Below are 23446 nucleotides of genomic sequence, written 5' to 3'. Positions count from 1 at the left end.
CGTGTTCTCAAGGCGGTTTGGTTTTTTAACTAAAGCTAAATTCTATCAATTTAGGAAAGATGGTTAACATGAAGTTTTATTACTACCACTGAATCTCTGTGGAATGGCGTAACATATAAATGACTATTTGACTGAAAATTAAAACATACTGTAGCATCATTTTCATCTGCTATTTTTGTGACCGAAATTAATACTTTATCAGGCCACATTTTATAACTTATTATACATGCTCAGTGTAAAAAAAACAAAAACAAAAACAAAAAAAACAACTGAGGGGCGCCTGGATGGCTCAGTCGTTGGGCGTCTGCCTTCGGCTCAGGTCGTGATCCCAGGGTCCTGGGATCGAGCCCCACATCGGGCTCCCTGCTCGGCGGGAAGCCTGCTTCTCCCTCTCCCGCTCCCCCTGCTTGTGTTCCCTCTCTCGCTGTCTCTCTCTGTGTCAAATAGATAGATAAAATCTTTAAAAAAAAAAAAAACAACTGAAAACAAAATGAAAATCACCTTTAACCCCACGTCAATATAAGCACTGATACTCTTTATACATCTTCAATTCAAATACATACATGTATATAAATACATGAATATATCACCTTTAACTTATAAAAACTGAATAATACTGTTTGTATTCACATGTATTTAATGAGTTTTTAAACATCTTCCATTAAATATTTTTAAAACCAAAAAAAAAAATTAAAAATAAACATCTTTCATTAAAAGAATATACTTCTGTGACATCATTTTTTGATGACTGTATGCTATATTATTATAAAGATTATCAAGATTTATTGTCCAAACCTTCAGGTTTTTTGGTCCAAATTTTCATTATTGGACATTTTAGCTAAGAGCAATTTTTCCCTATAATACACAAACACTATACATTTGAATATATGCTTAACTATAATAAAGGTTTAATTATTTTCTTGGGTAAATTCCTGAAAATGGAACTGCAGCATTCAAAAGAATAGCTACATTTTTAAGGCTTCTGTCAAATTTCTGTCTTAAAACATTAGACCAATAAAATATGTTGGAATAATTCTATAAATCTTTCCAAACACCAAAATTCTGGTGGGATTAAGGACTGAGAGCAAAACAAAACAGAAAAATACTAATACATATAGTCCCAGGCTTCAATACATTTATATATTAAGATAAGCAAAGCAAACACAGCACTTCATTAATTCATCAACAGTGTTTTATTATTTTAGAAAATACTGTGACGGCAGTAAAACAAAACCAAACCAACCCTGTAAACAATCACTGCCATCATGTGTACCGGGGAAGATATACAATACAGAAATAAATAAAACAATGTCAGATGGTGCCAAGTGTGATGAAGAACAACAGAACAGACAGAAGATGGTAGTAGGAGAGGCCTTCTAATTTGAAATATGGCATTTAGGGGAAACTAAGATAAGGTCATAAATGTTATTTATGCAAGATGGCAAGTGTCAATTTTCACTAAAAAAAATACCATCTAATACACAATTCCTGAGATCTACACAGATATACAGTAAGTGTGTATACACATACAGAAGTACCAAAAATATCTATATTCAAATCCAAAAGAAGGAATGATTACTCTGGGTTGGAGATGTAAGAGAAGGCTTTAAAAATAAGGTGGAATTTAAGATACATCAGATATCCACATAGAGAAGATACAGAAGACAAAAGGCATTCTAGGTTCATGGGAACAAAAACTCATAGAATAGAAACTGTAGACCCATGCAGTGAACTCTGAGAAGTTCTTTTGGGTCCACCATAAGAATATACATAGGTAGCCATGACAGAAAGTATGGAAAAACATATAGAATAGAGCCAAGTTTGGACAGCCTTTCATGTGAGCCTAAGGTGTTAGGTCTGTCTGGGTGTTGGGTTTATATGGGCAACTTATAAGATGAGAGTATTCATTCCATGTGATCTGATGAATGGCATACTAGATCAAGTGAAATCAGGAACTCAAATTCAGGTTCAAAAATTCTCTATTATATTTAAGAGCAAGAAGAAATTAATTGCAGCTTATGATGACCTTCCTCTTTATCACATCATCAGTTACTCCAAATTTTTACCATTATCCTCCAAATGAAAACCCAATGTTACTATCACTAATCCCTATCGGCAGATGGTCTTCCTTATAATGTCATCAAGAAAAGACAGGTCACTGAGCTTACTATCTCTTCATGTCACACCCTTCATCTATAAACTTACCTATCTATATCCACATCCATACTCCTCTTCAGATCCTTTCCTTCAATATGGACGGATTCATCAGACACATACTATGTACCAAGCACTGTGCTATTAAGCAAACTAACAATCTGGTGAGACTGAATGACATGAAAAGGATGAAGGCATTATAAGACTACATCCTTTACATCTTTCATCTCCCTCCTTAATACATCAAAACATTATGGCATGTTATTTATTTGTGGAATTTCCAACTTGTATGACTTTTCAAATACATATAGACACTGACAGTCTACACAATTTAAAATTTACACTAGGAAAAGAACTTACTTTATATCAACCTGTGGGGACAACAACTGAAGTCTTGTGTATGCAAACATCCAAGCATAGCTCACAGCTGTACAGCAGTGTTTGGGAAGGTTTTCCTGCTTTAAAAAACTGGAGAGACTTATAATCCACGGGTCTTGGCCTTGGGTCACGTGTGCAAATATCCATATGTGTGATGGACTAATCACATCAAACTGGTGGCTGATAGGAGAAGAGTTCCATTCTGCCAATGTCTGTAAATCTATCGAACTAGGGCAATACAGCAAAGTAGTCTATGTAGAGGAAAAAACAGCAGATTATCACACATTTTAGTAACTTTCACACGTTTTGCCATACGAATTGCATTAAACTATATGTGGCCTATTGGTAGTTTCTAGAACAGAGGTTCTAAAACAGAGGTTCTAATGAGGCCCAGATGGGTTTGAGGGAGTATTGAATTCCTGAAATTGCACATAACATTTTTTTTGTGTATGTGTGTACATGTGTTGTTCTGGAGAGAGAGTCCATAGCTTTCATTAGTCTCACAAGGATCTATAAACCAAAAAGGTGAAGAACCACAACTTACGTAATTCATGTAGGAACAGGCAACTTTCATGGGCATACTAAAGCTGCTGGGAACTGAAAAATGGACGATTAACTTTATGCTGACGTGCCCTAAATACGCGTAAGTAGAACAGACATGAAAATGGACTCCGCCAGAGGCACATACTGTTAAATATTTGTTCAACGATATTCTAAGCTCTTATACTGAAGAGATAAAGATTTACCTTCAGAGCAAATTATGTGTCATTTGAACAACAACAACAAAAAACAAATGGAGTCTTAAACTGAACAGAGGCTCAATTCACTCTATCAAGTCAACAGATATGTACAAAACACCTGCTATGAGGCAGGCAGGGCTTTAGGCACTAGACAAGAGTCATTCACTATTCTTTTTGTTGGCATAAATCATAGTTAATATTCAAAACAGAATTCTTTAAATTGTACAGATTTATAATCATCACTTAGGTTTATAAAATTTTTTATTATCTCCCTCGGTTATACATTAAGTTGTAGAGTTTTAAGAGCCAACTGTCACACAGAAAGCACAGAAACCTTGTCCATGTATTCCAAATGGGAAGAAAAAATTTCAAGAAATAAAGTTTGATAGTTATGTTTACGTCCATCTTGAAATCCTGATGTATGACCTTTCAAAAAAAATCAAACCATTCTTAGTTGTGTGTGCTGACAAAGTGTTTTTCTTCATCTTACTGAGTCAAATTACTTATGACTTGGGCATAAAATACTTTCCAATGCATTAAATTTATAAAGGAAATTCATATATGTCTGTCTAAAGTTCCAAGACTGAATAGCATGAAATCATTCCAGTTACCTGATCGGCCCCAGTGAGATGTATGAAGCTCTCAAGAATGGATGGGCTCAGCCTGTCCATCACATCGATGGCTAATTCATCATCACCCTATAAAAAAGTATCATATGTCTAAAAATATTTAGGAATGATTAAGAAAAGTAGCCAAATCTAAGAAAACATAACTAAATTCACATTAGTACCATTTGTGACAAATGGAATTGAGGGCAGGTGGGTTAGTTTAGACCCTGTCAAAAAGACTTTGTCTCCCCCCCGCGTGTCGGGACCGGAGTCGGGTGCGGAGAGCCCCTTGTCCCGGGAAACGGGGCGCAGCCGAAAAGGGAGCGGCCCCCTTGCCCATCACACAACGCACGTTCGTGGGGAACCTGGTGCTAAACCACTCGTAGACGACCTGCTTCTGGGTCAGGGTTTCCTACGTAGCAGAGCAGCTCCCTCGCTGCGACCTATTGAAAGTCAGCCCCCGACACGGGGGTTTGTACAAAAATTTATTAAAAAAAAAAAAAAAGACTTTGTTCCTTTGTTATAAAGGTAAGTTATACCTGCAGAGTAGCAACAGAAAGGTAGTAAGAATGAACAACAGGAGAGTTTTTACGTACTTTCACTAGATAATTCAATGATATACCTAAATCTTACCTTAGGTATTTCCAAAAGTGCAAACAGAGCCCGTATTTCTCTAAGGACACTGACGGCTAATCTCCTAGTGGCAGGTCGACTGCTACAGAGAATGACGAGTGCAAACCCTTCGACCACATGGAATACATTGGAATACGGACTCCTTTCCAGAGGAGGGGGATGAGACGCTCCATTAGCCACACCATGCTTGAAAAATAAATAGAGGTTAAAAATAAAATAATATGTGTAGACATTCCAGTACAACCATTAATAAAGAGTAAAACAAATTATATCAATTACAGCTACAGGTCTGCCTGGGTTCAAGCAATTTAAATAATATTTAATTTATAAAAATTTAACAGTATATGCAGAAGAAAAAGCATTTATTTGGCAGTCTAAATATGAATTCTGTACTGAATTTCTACCATTCTCTGGCTGCTTTGTAATCTTGGAGCTGACACTGTTAGTCACTCTTGGTCTAACATTTCTTTGTGGAAAATGAGGGGATTGAACTGGACCATTTGAACTCAAAGTGTAGACCAGTAGCATGGCATCATCTAGGAGCTTGTAGGAAACAGAGATTCTTAGGCCCCTGGTGATTTATTCCCCCCTCCCTTTTTTTTTTTTTTTAAAGATTTTATTTATATATTTGAGAGAGAGAGGCAGAAGGACAAGGAGACTCCCCACTGAGCGGGGAGCCTGACGCAGGGCTCTATCCTAGGACCCCGAGATCATGACCTGAGCCTAAGGCAGACACTCAACTGACTGAGCCACCCAGGTGCTCAGGCCCATAGTGACTTCTATGCTCACTAAAGGTTGAGAAGCTGGACTGATTTAGATGATTCAGCTCTAAAATTCCAAGGTTCTAGGACAATCCATTATATAAATCAATAATTTGAGCACCTTTCATGTTAAAGAAACATACAGATTGTATATGTGAAGCAGGGACTAGTGCCTGCTTCAAATAACTCAAATGGAATACTACCAAAAATTATTATTCTATCAGCTTTAAATGTATTGGAAATAGCCTAAATGTAAGCAAGCATTGCCTCTAGTTTCTGTGTTTATTCTAAACCTAATTGTTACCTAAGGAAGAAGGTTGGAAAGGTTGGACACACACTGTATTTAATATCTGAACTATAGGAAGGTTCCGTTTAAGGGATTACGAATACTTCCAAAGTAAACAAAACTAAGCAAATGTTTAGTTTTTAAGAAATCAACATATATTAACACCACCGCTGTTCATTTACCACTGACCACACACAAAGGGACCATACAAAAGAATTTGGTACCTGGGAGTCTTGGTTTTTGTTATGCACTTGGGTTGCTTGTTTCCACTGGTTTATTAATTGTACCAACATCTTTACAGCATTATCAAGAAGCGTGGGATGGACATCAGTCACTTCACGAACAACGAAATAAACAAATCCTGAAAGCACATCCTCCCGCCAATCTGGAAAATCAAGCATTAGTGCCTGGAGGGTATTGAAAGCCAGAGCACGCAGTTCTTCATCCATATGAATTGTGAGCCTACCAAGAACAAAATTCCATTAGCAAACCTCAAAACCTTCCAAGTAGTTTTATCATCTAAAACTTAAAACTAGGAACTTAAAAAATATGTCCTCTTCACTGATTCCTAAGAAGTCTGAGGATAGGAACCAATGTTCACCTTTTGTATATATTCATGCCTATGTTATTCTATATTCACTTGTTTAAATTCACATATAAATCTATTAATAGTAGTTGGTATTTACTATAATTCAGATAGTAAGTTTGATCATTAAAATGCTGTACTTTAAAAAATACAGACTGACAGAGTACATTTAAAAAATTCTTTGATCCTTAAAATGCTCGCTGTATGTTATCTTGTAATCAGTCAAAAATTATATCCAATCATACAATATCTTAGCACTATCTCTCATTTGTTTAGTCCTTTATTATCACTGGAAAGAACATGATTTATCTGTCATTTTTTTCATGCTGCTGAGGTTACAGTTAAATATAAGATGGCTCATTGTAAACAAGAAAATTGAATAAACCAAGATGAAAGCAATTTAACAGAAATAATCCTGAAGCATGAGAGTAAATTTTGGAGTAACATCATAAATAGGGTGAACCTAGAAAAAAAATAGGAAAAAAAAGTGTTGATCTAACACAGAAGTCCCTAAAGAGACTTCGAGGAGAGGCTACATAAAATTACCTTCTAAAGATATCAAAACAATAGGAAGACATGAAAGTAGTATTAGCTAAAGGATTTTACCAGAACATAAAGCAGAAAATGATAAACAAGAAAAACCATAAAAGACGGTTGCAGTAGTGAAGCTACCATTATATAATACTCTATGGGCAACAGTTTCTGACTTGGGGCTGAAGAGGATTTCTTTAGTGACTGCCCATCAGGACACATACATCAGAGTTAGGAAGAGCCTGAGTGAATAAGCTAAGTAGCTAATATTACGAATATGCCACAATGACATGCTTAGGAAGCTGGGAGGGTGGAATTATCTTCACTGACAGAGGAGGAAAGCTGTGTGCTTTAGGTGGAAGGTGATATCACCGTCTTCACCCCGCTGAACTCATTTCTGGTCTTCACTAAGCCAACCTTCAACTGACAGTGAGACCGAAGAGAACATCTATTACAGCTCGACAGACTTGGAAGTAAGCCACAGATGAGCAGCAGGAGAAATATCATGCGGGGCCAGATTCAGGCTCTCTAGCCCAGTGTTCTGTCTCTGATAGTGGCCCCAAGGGAGGTACTGTGGAAGAACAGTGACTGTCTCCATGACACTCACTTTAAAGATGATTTCAACATCCCTTAAATCCCCAAAAGTATACGTGTCCATCTTGCCCCTATCTGTGTAACTCGGGATATACCCTCAGGAGATAACCACCCACTGTGTAGAGAAAAACAATATAGCCTGGCCAATTTAAGGCAGAGGAATTAACTTTTCTTAGACATAGCATACAGGTTTACAAATGCATCTTTGTTTTGTTTACTTGCTTTAATTAAAAAACAAAACAAAACAAAACCCCAAGATTTAGAGATCATAATTCCAAATGATAAGAATGAGGGACAAAATAGAACAGACCCTAGAATCTTCCTTTCTGCTGAAGTAAATTAGTAAATAGCTTTTTACCTCATAAGGGAAAGTAAATGAATTTCTTGCTTTTCCTTCATAAGGGAAAGAAGCAAAGCAAGTCACAAAGCTGTCATTCACTGATGAGATGTCTGCTGCCTTCACTAAGCTCCCCAATCCCTGCCCCTTATGATGCAGTTTGTTTTTGGTGGGGGGTATGGGATCGCCATCCACAAAGGTGTGCAGGCGAGTTAACTTAAGGGGAGGAGTAAGAGCTGTTTACTGTTTTTCCAAGGAATACCATTACAAATCAGTAAACCTCTTTTCCTTCCCTAACACTGACATGAACTTTGTAACTCTTCAATCCAATTCACAGCAAAAATTAAGAGAGTGGAAAGGGATGAATTGATCTCCTGGTGCAAAGTTTCAAAGTAACGCCTTTTCTGCCCTCAGAATCCTGAATGGAGAAGACAAATGCCATTCTGTATCTTGATGGCAACCTGCAACGGTTGAGGATAGGGTAGTGACGGGTGTGTGAAATGCTAGGTGTTTTCGAGGAGGAGGTAAAGGGTTGCTGAAGAAGTCTACTAGCTGTTCGCGGTGAATTTAACTCAATTCTTAGCGATAAGTGCCTGGCAACCAGTAAACATCTTTCAATACAGTCAAGTACCCCTGTGGTGATACTTGGTCTTTCATTTAGAGCAGAGGCCAGCAAACTACAGCTCGAGGGCCAAACTGCAGGGGGCGCCATGGGAACACGGCCACGCCCCCTTCTTTACAGGCTGTCCTCCGCTGCTTTTGGGTGGCACTGGAGACCGTGTGACCTGCACATCCTAAGATATTTCCCATTGGGGCCTTCACAGAAAAATGTTTGCTGACCCCTTATCTACAGAATCCCTAAGTCCACCAACAAAAAAGCAGCTTTCAACAAGCCTTCACCTCAGCTTAGAATTAGTTTTGGGAGCAAGTATTTAAATTTGGTTGGCATGGTATTGCTTATTTTATAAAGCTATGACAAGCCCAACAGAGGAAAGAGAAGCAAAAACTTGAACCCAACAGGCTCTGCGATAGGAGAAATTAGTGACAATGAGATCTGGTCACCAACCTGGGTGTTATAGGAATGACTGAAAGAGTTAACCCAACAGCTCACTGCCCAGGGGGTAACCGACACATCTGCTAAGGAATAATGCCTTGCCTAAATTCTAAGAAATATACTAGATGGAAGGCTAGAAAATAGAAAAATAGGATTTGTAGAGGTATCCAAAAGAACTTTATAAAGTTAAAAATGAGTGGGGAGAAGGTGTTTAACAAAACATAAAAGACAAAATGGAAGTTTAGAAAGTTTATCAAAGAAAAGGAATGAACATGCCTTTATTACTGTGTTCATGAGAACAATAACAGGGGTGTATTCAAAATTTAAAGGGACTGAAAGAGGTAAAAAGTAACATAGCAAAGAGTAATTCTCATTTACCTTGCTAACAGTTCAATGAGGTCAGTTCTGCTCATGCCATCAGGAATCAACCTTGGAATAGCAGCAATACAAGTCCTAAACAAATCAATTTTGGGTTTTCTTTCCCCCCTGAAAAATATATAACAGGATTTAGTAAGTTTATTAAATGTGCTAGATAATGAAAGCAAAGTTGGAAAAATAATTATAGAAAATAGGAGTCTCCTTCCCCTAAAAAAGTTTAATGTATTTAATATAAAAAGAATTCATACAAATCCAGTAAATAGTCATCAGTTTATAAGTAGACAAAAGAATAAAGAGATAATTCAGGAAAGAAAACACCTCTAGCAAGCAAAAAAGATTTTCAGTAGTTGGAAAGCCACAGGAACTATTATGTTTAAATAATAATATTTAATTATTTAGAATACAATTATTTTAAATTAAAAATTAAATATAATTTAATCAGAACCTAACCTTTAATAAAGAATAATTATTAAACCATAATAAATAATATTGATATTATTAAATAACCAAACATTGATTATTTTAGGAACCTACAAAATTAACCAAAAAAATGTTTTTCATTTAGTATTATACATTAAAAAGGGTCTTAAAAAACAGACATTCTCATATTCCACTGTTGGTACTATTTTCTTTTTATTTTACTTCAGGATATACACAAATACACACAAATATATATATTTAAACTTCTACATAATTAAATGTCAATTTTGAAAATCCTGGTTCCTTCAGAGGCTTGATTCAATTTATTTCTACTACATTTTCTTCTAGTTATTCAATGATTTTTAAAAATTTTAAATATCTTCTTAATGCACTGGTTTTTGTTTTTATTTTGGTCTATATTTCAAGGTGAGGATTTTAGTTTATTCTATCCAAACTGTTCTTGAGGTGGCCTAAAAAATTCTCAGGTAGAAAAGAATTTGGATGTTTAAGCATTTTGGGTCAGTATTCGTTATAGTGGCAAAAGCCTTGCTACCTACTTTTAAAGATTTTATACAGTCAGTCTTCTCTTTAAATGGTTCCAATATGCATGAATTCAGTTACAACAATTCAGTTAAATAATACCAGTTTCCCTGCTAGCTCAACAGCCCATAAATCACTGTGTAAATAACAGATTACATCATAATCCCTGACTAATCATGTCACTTTTTTTTTTTTTAAGTTTTATTTATTTAAGTAATCTCTACATCCAACATGGGACTCGAACTCATGACCCCGACAACAAGAGTCGCATGCTCTTCACTCCTTCACAGACAGCAAAGTGGTAACTGTGTTGCTTCCTTGTCCCCAGTGATAAACACAGGTGACATTTTACAAACAGGGATCATCAGAAGAGGAAACTGGCCAACAAAGATTTAAGTGCAGCAGTTAGAGGAAAAGCAATATTGCTGGAGGTGAAATTCGAATCAAACATGAATGGTGTTACAGAGGGAACAGCCGGCAGGGACTGTTGATGCTGCTGTGTTTGCAGACCGCACATTACAGCCAGGGGAAGCTAGTGAGGGCAAACTCTGTCACACAGGAAGGAAGGAGGTTGTGACAAAGAGGACAGAGACTTTCCAGAGAAAGGGAGGCAGAGGGAAAAAATGTCAACACTGGAGAAGTTCTCAGAGATGTTAGCATATGCTATTATATAATAACTCTATATTAATTAAATTGAGAGATCAAATATGCAGTTTGGTGTTTGAAAACCTACAATGCAGATATTAATAGCTAAAAAAATGTCCTCCCTTATTACAGGATATATAGATACTAGCAAATAAAACAAGTTACTGCCATACAATACATCCTCTGGAGGAGAAAGTCCCTAACAGATAAGGAAAAAAGATGCTGGGATGACAAGCAGTGACAAGCCTGGGGCTGGGGGGGGCAGGGGGCTGAGGTACTGTTTCAAAAAAACTACTCACATTATTCCCCTCTGTACCTCTTGTTACCAGGAGATTTTTAGGTTTTCTTTTTTGTTGGGGTTCTGGAAATAAGAGTATGTGTCTGACTTACTAAACCAACCATATCCACACGTGTCAAGGATAATCAGGATTTATCTATCGGTCATGGAACAAGGATAGGGCCTTGTCACTGGCAACTACGCTGAGATCCAGGAGGACTTTTGCTCTCTATACTCGTTTGATAGCACTTTAAAGAATAAAACTGAGCACGTGGAAGGAATCACTGTATTAAAAACTGCAGCAGATGGCAATATGGGACAACTCCAGAGGAGACAGGAAGGAAGCAAGAATGAACCTCTTAACGAAAACTGAAATAGCAATGAAGAGAAATAGTTTACTACATACGTAATCATGTCTTCGGGCTCCTTATTGGACATCTGCACACTAGTCATACACATCGGTCTCCCAACTTCTTTGTCCAAATGTCTGAGAATGCTATCTAATGCTTTACGCACTTGAGGATAGTACACTGACATTCCTAGGGGGAAAAAACCTCACAGTTATAAGAGGTCAGAAATTAGATAAAGAATAGCCGCAGTTACTTTCCATAAAAAATAAAAGCCTATCTTTAAAGGACATCAGCTATTGTTGTCACCAAGGAAGGAATTTCAACTGTGATATACTCTTCTCCCTCATGATCAGCTTCAGTATATTGGAGAGAAAGTGTACAACTCATGCACAGAACTAAAATTACTTTGAAGGAAGTACAAAATGCAGTAAATATATCGTGTAAGAAAATAAAGACTGAATTGGAAGACTCTTAATATGAAAACTTATAGGTATTATCAAAACTGTATTCACTTTTTGTATCATTCTGTACTGGAATAACCATATTAGACCAACATTTTCATTTTAGATTTGATAACAAACTTTTTTTTTTTTTAAGATTTTATTTATTTGTCAGAGAGAGGGAGTGAGAGAGAGAGAGGGAGAGCGGCAGGCAGAGGGAGAAGCAGGCTTCCCGCTGAGAAGGGAGCCCGATAAAGGACTCGATCCCAGGATCCTGGCATCATGACCTGAGCCGAAGGCAGACGTTTAACCGACTGAGCCACCCAGGTATCCCAATCACAAATTTTTTCAAAAGAATATTAAACTGTATCACAAAGCAGTTTATTTGGCCCAGTTAACACTAACCTATGACTTTTGCTTCTTCATCTGTCAAGGTTTTGTTGAGAAAAATTTTCTTGACACGAAGAGTGTTTCCTGAGGGAAGAATAACCCCTGTCGTGGGCATCGGTGGCTCCCCATCCTTCTGCTGCAAGCTGTCTGCTATTACAAGGAAGACTCTGAGGCCTATGTTCATTCTCTTCAGGGAAAAAAAAAAAGTTTCAGAATGAAATCAAAGTGTCAGAAAATAATCCTTTTTTCATGTTGAAAACATCTCGTCAATTAACCCTGGGGAGGGTAGGGGGCAGGAGGACATGAGGAAAACTAACTTTTCTGTCCAATGTCTTTTAAGTAGTCCAGGCATTACAGTTTAATACCAAATTCCCGAATGCCGCCCCTTCACTTCTGAGGCCAACTGGCTCTCCTATTCTCTAGAAAGCTTATTTCAAACCTCTTTCCTCCTTCCTCAGCAATCCTACCCTCCTACCAACCCCTCCCCTCTCTAAGCAGAAGATAGGTCTCCTACTTCACAGAAGAAAAAGCCATCAACTGTCCTCAGTCTCTCACGAGGTTAACACCTCTTCTCCCTCTCCTTCGTTCGGATGACAGACAGTCAAGGGGGCGCTAGGCTTCCTCGGTGTTAGGATCCCATCTGCTCTAGCTTTCCCGGCAATGGTACACCACCACTGAGCCCTTCTCTCACTTGCATCTTCAACACTTCCCTTTCAACTGGATATTCTGTTTACTTCCATTAACTATGCTCAGTTATCTTAATGGAGCAAGTCCTCCCCATAATACTTCCCTGAAGCAACTCTCCCTCATTAGTGACTTTTCAAGCAGCACAGGACATGGTCAACTCTTCCTTGTTTTCTGAAACACTCCCTTCCTCTGACTCATCTGTGCCACGGCTGGCTGAGTCATCTCTGCTGACACTTCAGCTCTGGCCTCCTTTCGCCAATGTGAGACTGCTTCAAGAGGAGGTACTAGACTGCCTTCTCCTGTCATTAGGTTTTCTCTCCCAGAGTGACGTCACGTATCTACATGGCTTCCGTTACCACCCACACCACATCCCCCGCCAATGTGAAGCCTCACTTCTCTGAACTTGGACCCTCAGACCCACTTGACATCTCTACTTCAATGTCAAAAAGATGCCTCAGGTTCAACTCGTTCAAGCCAAGTGCACTTTCCCCTCAACCACAATCCCTTCTCAAGGTTTCTTTCCAGGGTCAACAATCTCCTCTCCAGCTGCACCACCACGGTTCTCAGCCCAAGCCACCGTTGTCTCTGCCCTATGCCAGTGGTCTCTAAAGTGGCCATGTGCATCCCAATGGGTGTGCAAGATAGCTCACTGGAATATAGGAAATAAATTTTATTTATATGTATTTTTAAATCTGTTTAAATAAGATTAAAGTTTAAAGCTTTACTCATCTTTATTTATATGTATTTTATTTATATGTATTTTTATTTGTTTGTATTTATTTTATATGTATTTTGTATTTATATGTATTTTTAAATCTATTTAAATAAGATTTAAGTTTTAAGCTTTACTTGTCTTTATATACGACATAGCACCAGTGTCCTCCCTTAGTCTAAATATCACATGGTCCTGTCACACAGTCATAGAAAACATCATGAAGGAAGTGGAAAAGCACCATAATATACTGGGGTTCACAGAAGTACCCCCACTTATTCATACTTCCGGTGTATTAAATGGATAATTTTTTCTGGCTTTAACTAAACTTGCTCTCACAAGCTGAAAAAGATTCTGAAAATAGGGATTAAAGATAATCCTAAAAGAGTAAGCCTATGGAACGAGACAACAAAACAGAACTCACACTCTTTCTACTCCTCCTCCAAGAGCTTCAGTGAGGAAAAAACTTATATTCAGAAATAAACTTGTTCAATGGAGAGAATATTTTTGAAAATGGATGTTCAAGAAAATCTCTTTCATTATGTGATTTCCGAGGTTGGAAACCATATTAAATATGTCCTCTATAAAAATACTCATTTCTGCTCACTTTATAAACCTGGAAATAATTTTAATGTATCTTAAAAATCCTACAAATGAAAAGCTTCAATAACTTTCCAACTCCTTTGTTAACTACATAAATATATTTTTTAGGATTTGATTATGAGAAGGACCAGCACAGTGATTTTAAAGAAATAAGAGATAACCTTTTTATATTCTCCAATGTCATTTGATTCTAGTAAGCAGTTAGTTTGTAAAATACTTTTGAACAATCTGAAAATGTAATGTCTAAAGAGTGAGTTAGAGTTTACTAAGTGAATAACAGGACCACAGAAGTAGGAAATGTTTAGTATTTAATTCTTTTGCCTATTTTTTTTGTAATCGTAAACTCCACCTGGGGAAAAGGATTTTTGCCTGTTTGTCTCTAATACCTAAAACAGTGCCTGACGCGTTTTGGGTGCTCAAGAAATGCTAAATAAATGATATTTAAAAATCTGATACTAATATTGATAAAAGAAACCTGAGCTCATATCACAACCTATAGAAGTCAGCTGAGCTGACTCATCCGGAAAACTTCCTCTCGATTATTTTTCATCATGCTATTAAACCACTGAGTCGGCGATCAGAAAGGTGAAATAACTGGCCTCAGATCACACTGGTAATTAAAAGTAAAGCTTCTAACTAATGATTTGAGTCTAAGAGTTCTGATTCCAGAAATTGCTCTAAAAAAATAAAATTAAAAGTTTATGTAGAATAGGGTATTACCATATTATATATATATATATATATATATATATATTTTTTTTTTTTTTTTACCTCTGGATTAATGGTGAAAGTTTTAGTAGATTTTCCAACACTGAGAAGATCAAATATTATTTCTTTCATTGCAAAATCCAAACGTTCCTAGGAAAAAATAACAATCAAGGAATCCTTATAACTTTCCACTACTATGTGTTGGGTATCACGTGCAGAATTATACATATAATGGCAACAACACAGGTCTGTGCCCATTAAGAACTTCAAAAATCTAGATGGACTAAAGAAATATACCTATGAAGTAAGGTTAAAAAATATGATAGGACTATAAATATGTTACTTAATTATCAAATGATTTCATATTCCAACAAATAGGATAAACGTTTAAACACTCATTTACCAAAATCACACCCCAAAATCTAAGTGAAGGAATTCCCAGAATGATGACAAAAGCAAACAGCCATGCAGCAGGCCTAGACAGCAGCGAGTTCATCCTGAGACAGGCAGACTAGGTCTCCAGGAAGGAAACCTCCACGGAGAGAAAAAGATTAATAAGATTAACTGAGGTTTGAGAGGAGTCACACAGTTCTCATTGGTGTGAGGTGATTAATCCAAGGGAGAGATCCGAGGGTAAGAAAAAATAGAGACGTGCACCAAAGGCAAAAGTTTTCTGAACACAAGCTCTCAAGCACAATTTGCTTTCATTCACCTTACCGACACATTTATACCCATTGAATCATCATTAGTTCTGTGCTCCAGTAAATAGAAATGTATTAATTTTATTTAAATATTCCTTATTTCTTCACTGTTCAAAATAATTACATTATAGATGATCTGAATCATCAAAATCGTCAGTTTCAGCTCAAAGAGGACACAATGAATATTCTGAAATCAAAGCATTTTCCTTAGTTGATGAGGTAACCCCGGGCTTCATGTCCCCAGAGGGAATGTGGCTAAAACCTGGGATTTGCTCACTCAGCACCTGTTGAACCCCCTTCTAATGAACCTTCCTTTACTGCAGAGACGAGAAAGCTCATATCGTATTTCCCAGGGTTCCTCAGAACAGTGGGCTTTGGGATGTGATTTAGACCCTGCCAAAGGGTATAGTCATGTGTGTCCACGGGAACTGGCATACATGAGGAAGAGGAGGAGGACAGGAGATGGAAGGAAGCTTCTACTGATGGGGACTGATGGGGAGCACAGCAGCAGCAAGATTCTGAGGCCACTGTGATGACTTCCTCCCTTGGCAGCTCTTTGTGGCAGAGGGAGCACTCATCCTGAGAGCCCAATTCTGCAATTTCCTCTTAGTCGTTCAGAGTAGTCCTACTAGTAACCCTATGACCCATCCAGATTCCTTCAAAGACCCCTCTGGGCTCAGTGGATTCTAGTATCTGTACCTAAGAAACTAGATGAATGCATGAGAGAACAATTTTCCAAAAATCTTTTGAGATACTCAAGAGGTCAACGGCTTAAAAGTAGGATCGAGAGAGACCTCCCAGACCCTTCCTAAATTACGTGGTTCTTCTGCCCGTGGGCCTCATTGCCTTCTGCAAGGGTGCAGATCAAGGACTTAAACTGACTTTGTCACCAAAAAAGTACTAGCATACTTTAATTTTGTCACTATTCAATATTAATAAATGTTTTGTTATCATGCTTTCAGATGTGCAACTAATTTTAAAACGCCAAATTACTATAACAGATTATGCATAAGTTGCATGTATATGTTTATTATGAGATAAAGCACTCACCTGAGCAATGAACTGAATAATCTTCACAAATATATTGAGAGGTGTATCACGAGGAACCACACTACGTGAACCTTTTGGAAAAAGTGCTGACACTATGCTCATAAGACGACTAAAAAAAAAAAAAAAAGACTCAGTCATAAAGAGATAATGACATTAACATGAAACATTTTTTTTTAAAGATTTTATTTATTTGACAGAGAGAGACACACAGCGAGAGAGGGAACACAAGAAGGGGGAGTAGGAGAGGGAGAAGTAGGCTTCCCGCGGAGCAGGGCTCATGACCTGAACTGAAGGCAGACGCTTAACGACTGAGCCACAGCAAACATTCTTTGGCTAAAATTAACAAGTCAGGAAATGACAGATGTTGGCGAGAATGCGGAGAAAGGGGAACCCTCCTACACTGTTGGTGGGAATGCAAGCTGGTGTAGCCACTCTGGGAAACAGTATAGAGGTTCCTCAAAAAGTTGAAAATAGAGCTACCCTATGACCCAGCAATTGCACTACTGGGTGTTTACCCCAAAAATACAAATGTAGTGATCCGAAGGGGTACGTGCACCCCAATGTTTACAGCAGCAATGTCCACAATAGCCAAACTGTGGAAAGAGCCGAGATGTCCATCAACAGATGAATGGATAAAGAAGATGTGGGGTATAATATATATATATATATATATATTATACACACACACACACACAATGGAAAATTATGCAGCCATCAAAACTCCCCGAAATCTTGCCATTTGCAATGACAGGGATGGAACTAGAGGGTATTATGCTAAGCGAAATAAGTCAATCAGAGAAAGACAAGTATCATATGATCTCACTGATACGAGGAATTCTTAATCTCAGGAAATAAAACTGAGGGTTGCTGGGTGATGGACACTGGGGAAGGTATGTGCTATGGTGAGCGCTGTGAATTGTTTAAGACTATTGAATCACAGACCTGTACCTCTGAAACAAATAATATATGTTTAAAAAAAAAAAAAGAAGATAGTAGGAAGGGAAAAATGAAGGCGGGGAAATCGGAGGGGGAGACGAACTATGAGAGATTGTGGACTCCGAGAAACAAACTGAGGGTTTTAGAGGGGAGGGGGGTGGGGGGATGGGTTAGCCCAGTGATGGGTATTAAGGAGGGCATATACTGAATGGAGCACTGGGTGTTATACGCAATGAATCATGGAACACTACATCAGAAACTAATGAGGTACTGTATGGTGACTAACATAACAAAATAAAATTAAAAAAACAACATTCTTCCTATTTTCCATAAGATGTCAAGAGAATTCATACTTCTTCTTTAAAGATTTTTTTTTTTTTTAAGTATTTTATTTATTTAACAGAGAGAGAGAGAGCACAAGTAGGCAGAACAGCAGGGAGAGGGAGAGGAAGAAGCAGGCTCTCCACCGAGCAGGGAGCCTGACGTGGGGCTCGATCCCAGGACCCTGGGATCATGACCTGAGCCGAAGGCAGCCGCTTAACCGACTGAGCCACCCAGGCGCCCCCATATTTTTTCTTGAGGTCTCTATAATGTTCACTAAAATTCCATCATTGTGATATTTTTTACCAAGATTTTTTTAAAAATACATTTTTTGAAAAGATTTTATTTATTTGACAGAGAGAGAGACAGCAAGAGAGGGAACACAAGCAGGGGGAATGGGAGAGGGAGAAGTAGGCTTCCTGCTGAGCAGAGAGCCCAATGCGGGGCTCAATCCTGGGACCCCGGGATCATGACCTGAGCCAAAGGCAGATGCTCAACGACTGAGCCACCCAGGCACCCCTAAAAATACACTTTAATACAAAGGCACTCACCTTTGAGTTACAGTGTTGCTTTCACATTTTATTCTAATTACATAAACCCACAACAATCTATACAAAGATTCCAGTGCAACTCGAGACATTTTAGGATCTTTATTCTGTTTAAAAACAAAAGAGAATAAAAATAAACTTACTAAACTACTTGTAATCATTTCAGATCAAATACAGTCTATCAACAACTAAAAGCCCTTACCCCACTCCTTTCTTTCAATCTAAAGCAGGTTTAAAAATGTAAATATAAGTTTGGTATATGGTAAGTACAGAAGGTTGAAAGGTAACCATAAATAAGGAAATCCTGAGCCATTCCTTAGACTCTCAAACAAAACAGTAAAGTATTAGTATTAGTTTAATATTAACATTTTAAAGAACTCCTAAATTATACACACATCAACTTACTTGATAGAAAAATGGTTCACACAATATTGACATCATGATGGAAGGATTACTAATCTTTGGAGTAATTCACTGCAGCCCATATAATTAAAATTTAGAACACCAAAAGTTATTATAGATACTTGCATTTATGAAAAAATGAGAAATATTATTGAGTGATTATCCTTATAAGGGAATATAGAATAGAGCGTGGAGAGCGTAGACTCTGAAATCAGGAATGACTAGCCAAAGCCCATCTCTGGGCACTGTTCTATCACCTGGTGCCACAAGCGATTTTGTCATCTCTACAGTGGAGATAAAATAGTACCCACCTCACAGATCAAGGAAGTTATGACGTGGGAAGCACTTGGAACACTGCCAGGCACATGTTAAATGCCCAATACATGTTAGCTACTATACCTTTACATCTTATTTACAATGAGAAATTATTTAAATTATCATTTAGAATGAGAAAATTATTCCATTTCAATCACAATTTGATCTGTAAACTTTTTCTTCACACTACTTATTATAAAAAGTAAAGTTAACAAATAATGAGAGTCATGTAATGAGATTTAATTGTGAATTTTGAAAATGCAGCTAATGGTCACCTTCATCAGGAGCATTTTTGGGGGTGGGGGGGCAGAGGGAGAGGGAGAGAAGAGAATCCTAAGCAGACTCCACGCCCAGTGCAGAGCCGGACACAGGCTTGATCACACGACCCCCAGATCATGACCCAAGCCAAAATCAAGAGTCAGATGCTTAACTGACTGAGCCACCCAGGCGCCCCAGGAGCATTTCTTTATGCATGTTGATTGGTTGTAGGATGCACTGATTGCTATAAATTAGCATTCATTAATTTGGTTTGGGGACTTTTTTTTTTTTTAAGATTTTTATTTATTTCAGAGAAAGAGAGAGAGAGAGGACGAGCAAGGGGGAGGGGCAGAGGGAGAAGCAGGCTCCCCACTGAGTAGGGAGACTGATGTGGGACTCAATCCCAGGTCCCTGAGATCATGACCTGAGCCGAAGGCAGACGCTTAACTGACTGAGCCACCCAGGTGCCCCACATTTGGGGGACTTTTTATTGTTAAACAATTGTTTTATATACAGCAACCAACAAAAGGTAGTTTTAAAGTACTAAGTAATTTAGCTACTCTATTTTACGTTTTCTTAAGATACAGAAAAATGGACAACTAAGTATGATTAAAAGCAATGCAAAAAGGTAACAATTGAGGGGGCGCCTGGGTGGCTCAGTTGGTTAAGTGACTGCCTTCGGCTCAGGTCATGATCCTGGAGTCCCGGGATCGAGTCCCGCATCGGGCTCCCTGCTTGGCGGGGAGTCTGCTTCTCCCTCTGACCCTCCTCCCTCTCATGCTCTCTGTCTTTCATTCTCTCTCTCTCTCAAATAAATAAATAAAATCTTTAAAAAAAAAAAAAAAAGGTAACAATTGAGGATTAAAAAAAAAAAGCCACTAGAAAATATAATTTTACACATCTATATGAGGAATTGATACAATTAAGAATGGAATATTGGGGTGCCTGGGTGGCTCAGTCAGTTAAACAACTTATTCTTGATTTTGGCTCAGGTCATAACCTCAAGCCTCAAGCTTGATCCTGAGATCAAGCCCCAAGTAAGGCTCCATGCTGGGTGTGGAGCCTGCTAAGGATTCTCTCTCTCCCTCTCCCTCTGCCCCTCCCGACCGCTTAAAAAAAAAAAAAAAAAAATGGAATATCAAGTATTCTGCTGGTCAGTGTCTCAACATCAATCCCTCCTTCCATTGCTAAATCCATTATGATTCCAAATTTCAAATACACTCCCCAGTATTTACTAATTTCTTACTAATGTAACTAAAGTAACATATAAAGTATCGTGGAATATATGCATGTTACTAGTAACAACCAAGCTTTTTATAGTACTTTCTTTTCTGTCACATAACTTTCTTTTCTATCATTTAAATCCAAGATATCAAAATATAATATGTATACTCCAAATAGTATTTTCACATTATTAAATTATGTTTTCAAAATGGGACTAATACAAATTAATATATAAGTTATATATTAAAAATATTTAAGTCCAATTCTACATAAAAAAATGTACTTTTATCTTATGGTTAATAAAGTATTTGGGTTATCTTATGTTAAAAGCTGACGTATCTGGAATAAAAAAACTGGACTTTCAAACTTCCTAAGATGGACTACTATGTTTACAAAGCAGAGTTACTCTATACTGAACAATGCCAAAACCAGATGAAAAATGATAAAGCAATGATCGCTTATTCAGTCACCAAAATGCTGCTATACATGTCTGAATAATAAAAACATCCTAAATTGATCTGAGCCTTAAACAAAGATATATATAATTGCTTAGTCACAATTTTGGTATAAAATGAATAATCAGATTGTTACATAAATTAAAATCCAATAAAGCTCTGATATGTCCAATATATTTGGCAGCAATCATTTTAATGTTTCTTTCCCTTTTTTCTACTGGGAACCAAAACCAAAATATTTTGTTTAGAACCCAAACCCTATGAAAGTTTTAAAAAGACAAGCATCAAAAATCATATCCACAATCTAAGCTACTACCTCCTTAATTTCATTGGAAAATGTTTTTTAAAGTTCCATTTATAACAATGTAATTAATGTAATGTTAATTAGACAATAAGTTAAACAGACTATTTTAAAACTGAGGATTTGGGTTAAGAATCAACATTCATGATCCCTTCTAGCCCGTAAATTCATCTTCTTGGGGCCACATTAATATTATCCCTGCTGAGTGTCCCTGCTGTTTGCTAGTCTTATAGGAGGAGAAGCAGGTTGGAATAAATACATTAGACATGCAATGCAACAACGGGTAAAGGAAAAAAAAAAGCCACACTTAAAGGAGATAAAGCAGTATTTTGTTTTGTACCGTCAACACAACTCACCTGGAGGGTTTCTATTTGTTTTCTGATACTGTTGTTAGATGGCATCTAAATAAAGCAATGTGAGACAGCAAACATAAACATGAGATGCAGCACATGCATGTTAGATGAAAATAAGCACAAAACAAGACAGCTCTTCACCAAGGTCTCTATTTAGAAGAAATTTGAAAGTTCCAAGATAGTGGCCAGAAACACTAAGGAAAAAAATCCTGTAATTCGGGCATCATGGGATACATCTATAATACTTGAACTAAGAGAAAATAGTTAAATTTTTAACTACCTTAAATTTTCCTCTCAAAGCACTGCATTTGAGTCTGAGCAAGTGTAAATTTTTAAAATAAGCATGCACTATAGAAAAAAAAATCTTCAAATTATTTCTATAGGATATCTACTCTTATTATCCCTACCCCACCCCTCTCCAATTATTCTTCAGAAACTTTGCAATCATTTTTCACACAGTGACCTTAACTGATATAAAGATAGGGAACTAGGAAACTACCAAATTCTGTTTAGGACAAAAATAACAGATTTAACATTTTCTGTGAATATAAATGGATGCTTTCTCATGCTAGTTATGGGCCTACAGGACTAAAGCCCATTTCTCATGGTTGCCAACTTCAAAAACTAGTACGGTCATTTATAAAAAAGTGAACAATATTAAAGTGTTTTGAAAATGTATCCTATTTATTCTTATGGCTCTAGAGAATAATGCCTTTTAATATCCCAGAATTATAGCCAAGTATTTTCTGAAAATATTCAGTACAGCAAAATTCCTTACAGTCCATTAAAAGGTAACAGGTGGACCTCAAAAAGCAAAAGTTATGGAACTGAATGGATCTAGATGTAGATCCTATCTCTATCACTTTTTGGCTCCCTGAACATGGGTTACTTATCTTCTTTCAGCCTCTTTTACAATAAGAATTAAGAGATACTATATTTAGAGCATCTAGCATATGGTAAATATTAATAAAAACCACCTTTAAGAAGTCATAAGTCTAACAAATGAAAAACTGTTATAGTTCTTTTTGAAATCAAGAGGTTACTTGAATCTCAAAACAAAATCACTTTAGGGCGCCTGGGTGGCTCAGTTGGTTAAGCGACTGCCTTCGGCTCAGGTCATGATCCTGGAGTCCCGGGATCGAGTCCCACATCGGGCTCCCTGCTCAGCAGGGAGTCTGCTTCTCCCTCTGACCCTCCTCCCTCTCATGCTCTCTGTCTCTCATTCTCTCTCTTGCAAATAAATAAAATCTTAAAAAAAAAAAAAATCACTTTAGGCCTTTATCTTGAACCAGTTTTTCCTATATATAAAACAAATAAATTATATGTTACAACAGATAACTAGTGTAGATTTTTTTCCTGCATACTTAATGCCTTACCTCAACTGTAGTGTAGCCACAGTATCTAAAACTTAATAAATAGGAGTCAATTCATAAAATTTCTGCTGAATAGAGCCTTAATGTAAGTTAAGGGTTAATGGCCAAGACAACTATATTCCAAATATTCATGCTAAGGTGGCTCTTATCTCCTTTAGCCTGGCAGATTGACATTGCCATTAATGAAAATGAACAATATGCCAGAAATATTTAACAGGAGGTAAAGGTTCAAAGAAAACAGCATTTTAAATGAAAGCCTTAAGACAAAAAATAAAAGTTAAGGTACTGCGAAAGAATTGCAAATATGTTAGGTGAAAACGTATATATATAAAAAACTCCAACAAGCAACAGAAAAGTATGAATTGTCATGAAACAAAGCAACCTTTCAGGAAACACT

General features: G+C 37.2%; 1 protein-coding gene across 1 annotated transcript in view; it reads right to left on the bottom strand.

The window, feature by feature from the left end:
- The window catches only part of FRYL (FRY like transcription coactivator), a 144645-nt gene that overhangs the window by 81861 nt on the left and 39338 nt on the right, over window positions 1-23446 (bottom strand). The window contains exons 11-20 of the mRNA XM_044912992.1: window positions 18372-18475; window positions 16564-16672; window positions 14876-14962; window positions 12118-12289; window positions 11329-11461; window positions 9041-9148; window positions 5785-6022; window positions 4514-4699; window positions 3884-3970; window positions 2515-2783 (exon numbers count right to left, since the gene is read on the bottom strand). Coding sequence (XP_044768927.1) covers window positions 2515-2783; window positions 3884-3970; window positions 4514-4699; window positions 5785-6022; window positions 9041-9148; window positions 11329-11461; window positions 12118-12289; window positions 14876-14962; window positions 16564-16672; window positions 18372-18475 — 1493 coding nt within the window. The remainder of the gene's footprint in view (window positions 1-2514; window positions 2784-3883; window positions 3971-4513; window positions 4700-5784; window positions 6023-9040; window positions 9149-11328; window positions 11462-12117; window positions 12290-14875; window positions 14963-16563; window positions 16673-18371; window positions 18476-23446) is intronic.

The sequence above is a fragment of the Neomonachus schauinslandi genome, chromosome 2, assembly GCF_002201575.2.
Source record: "Neomonachus schauinslandi chromosome 2, ASM220157v2, whole genome shotgun sequence".
Classification (NCBI taxonomy): domain Eukaryota; kingdom Metazoa; phylum Chordata; class Mammalia; order Carnivora; family Phocidae; genus Neomonachus; species Neomonachus schauinslandi.
Note: the sequence above shows the minus strand (reverse complement) of the source record. Positions and strands in the feature narration are given on the sequence as shown.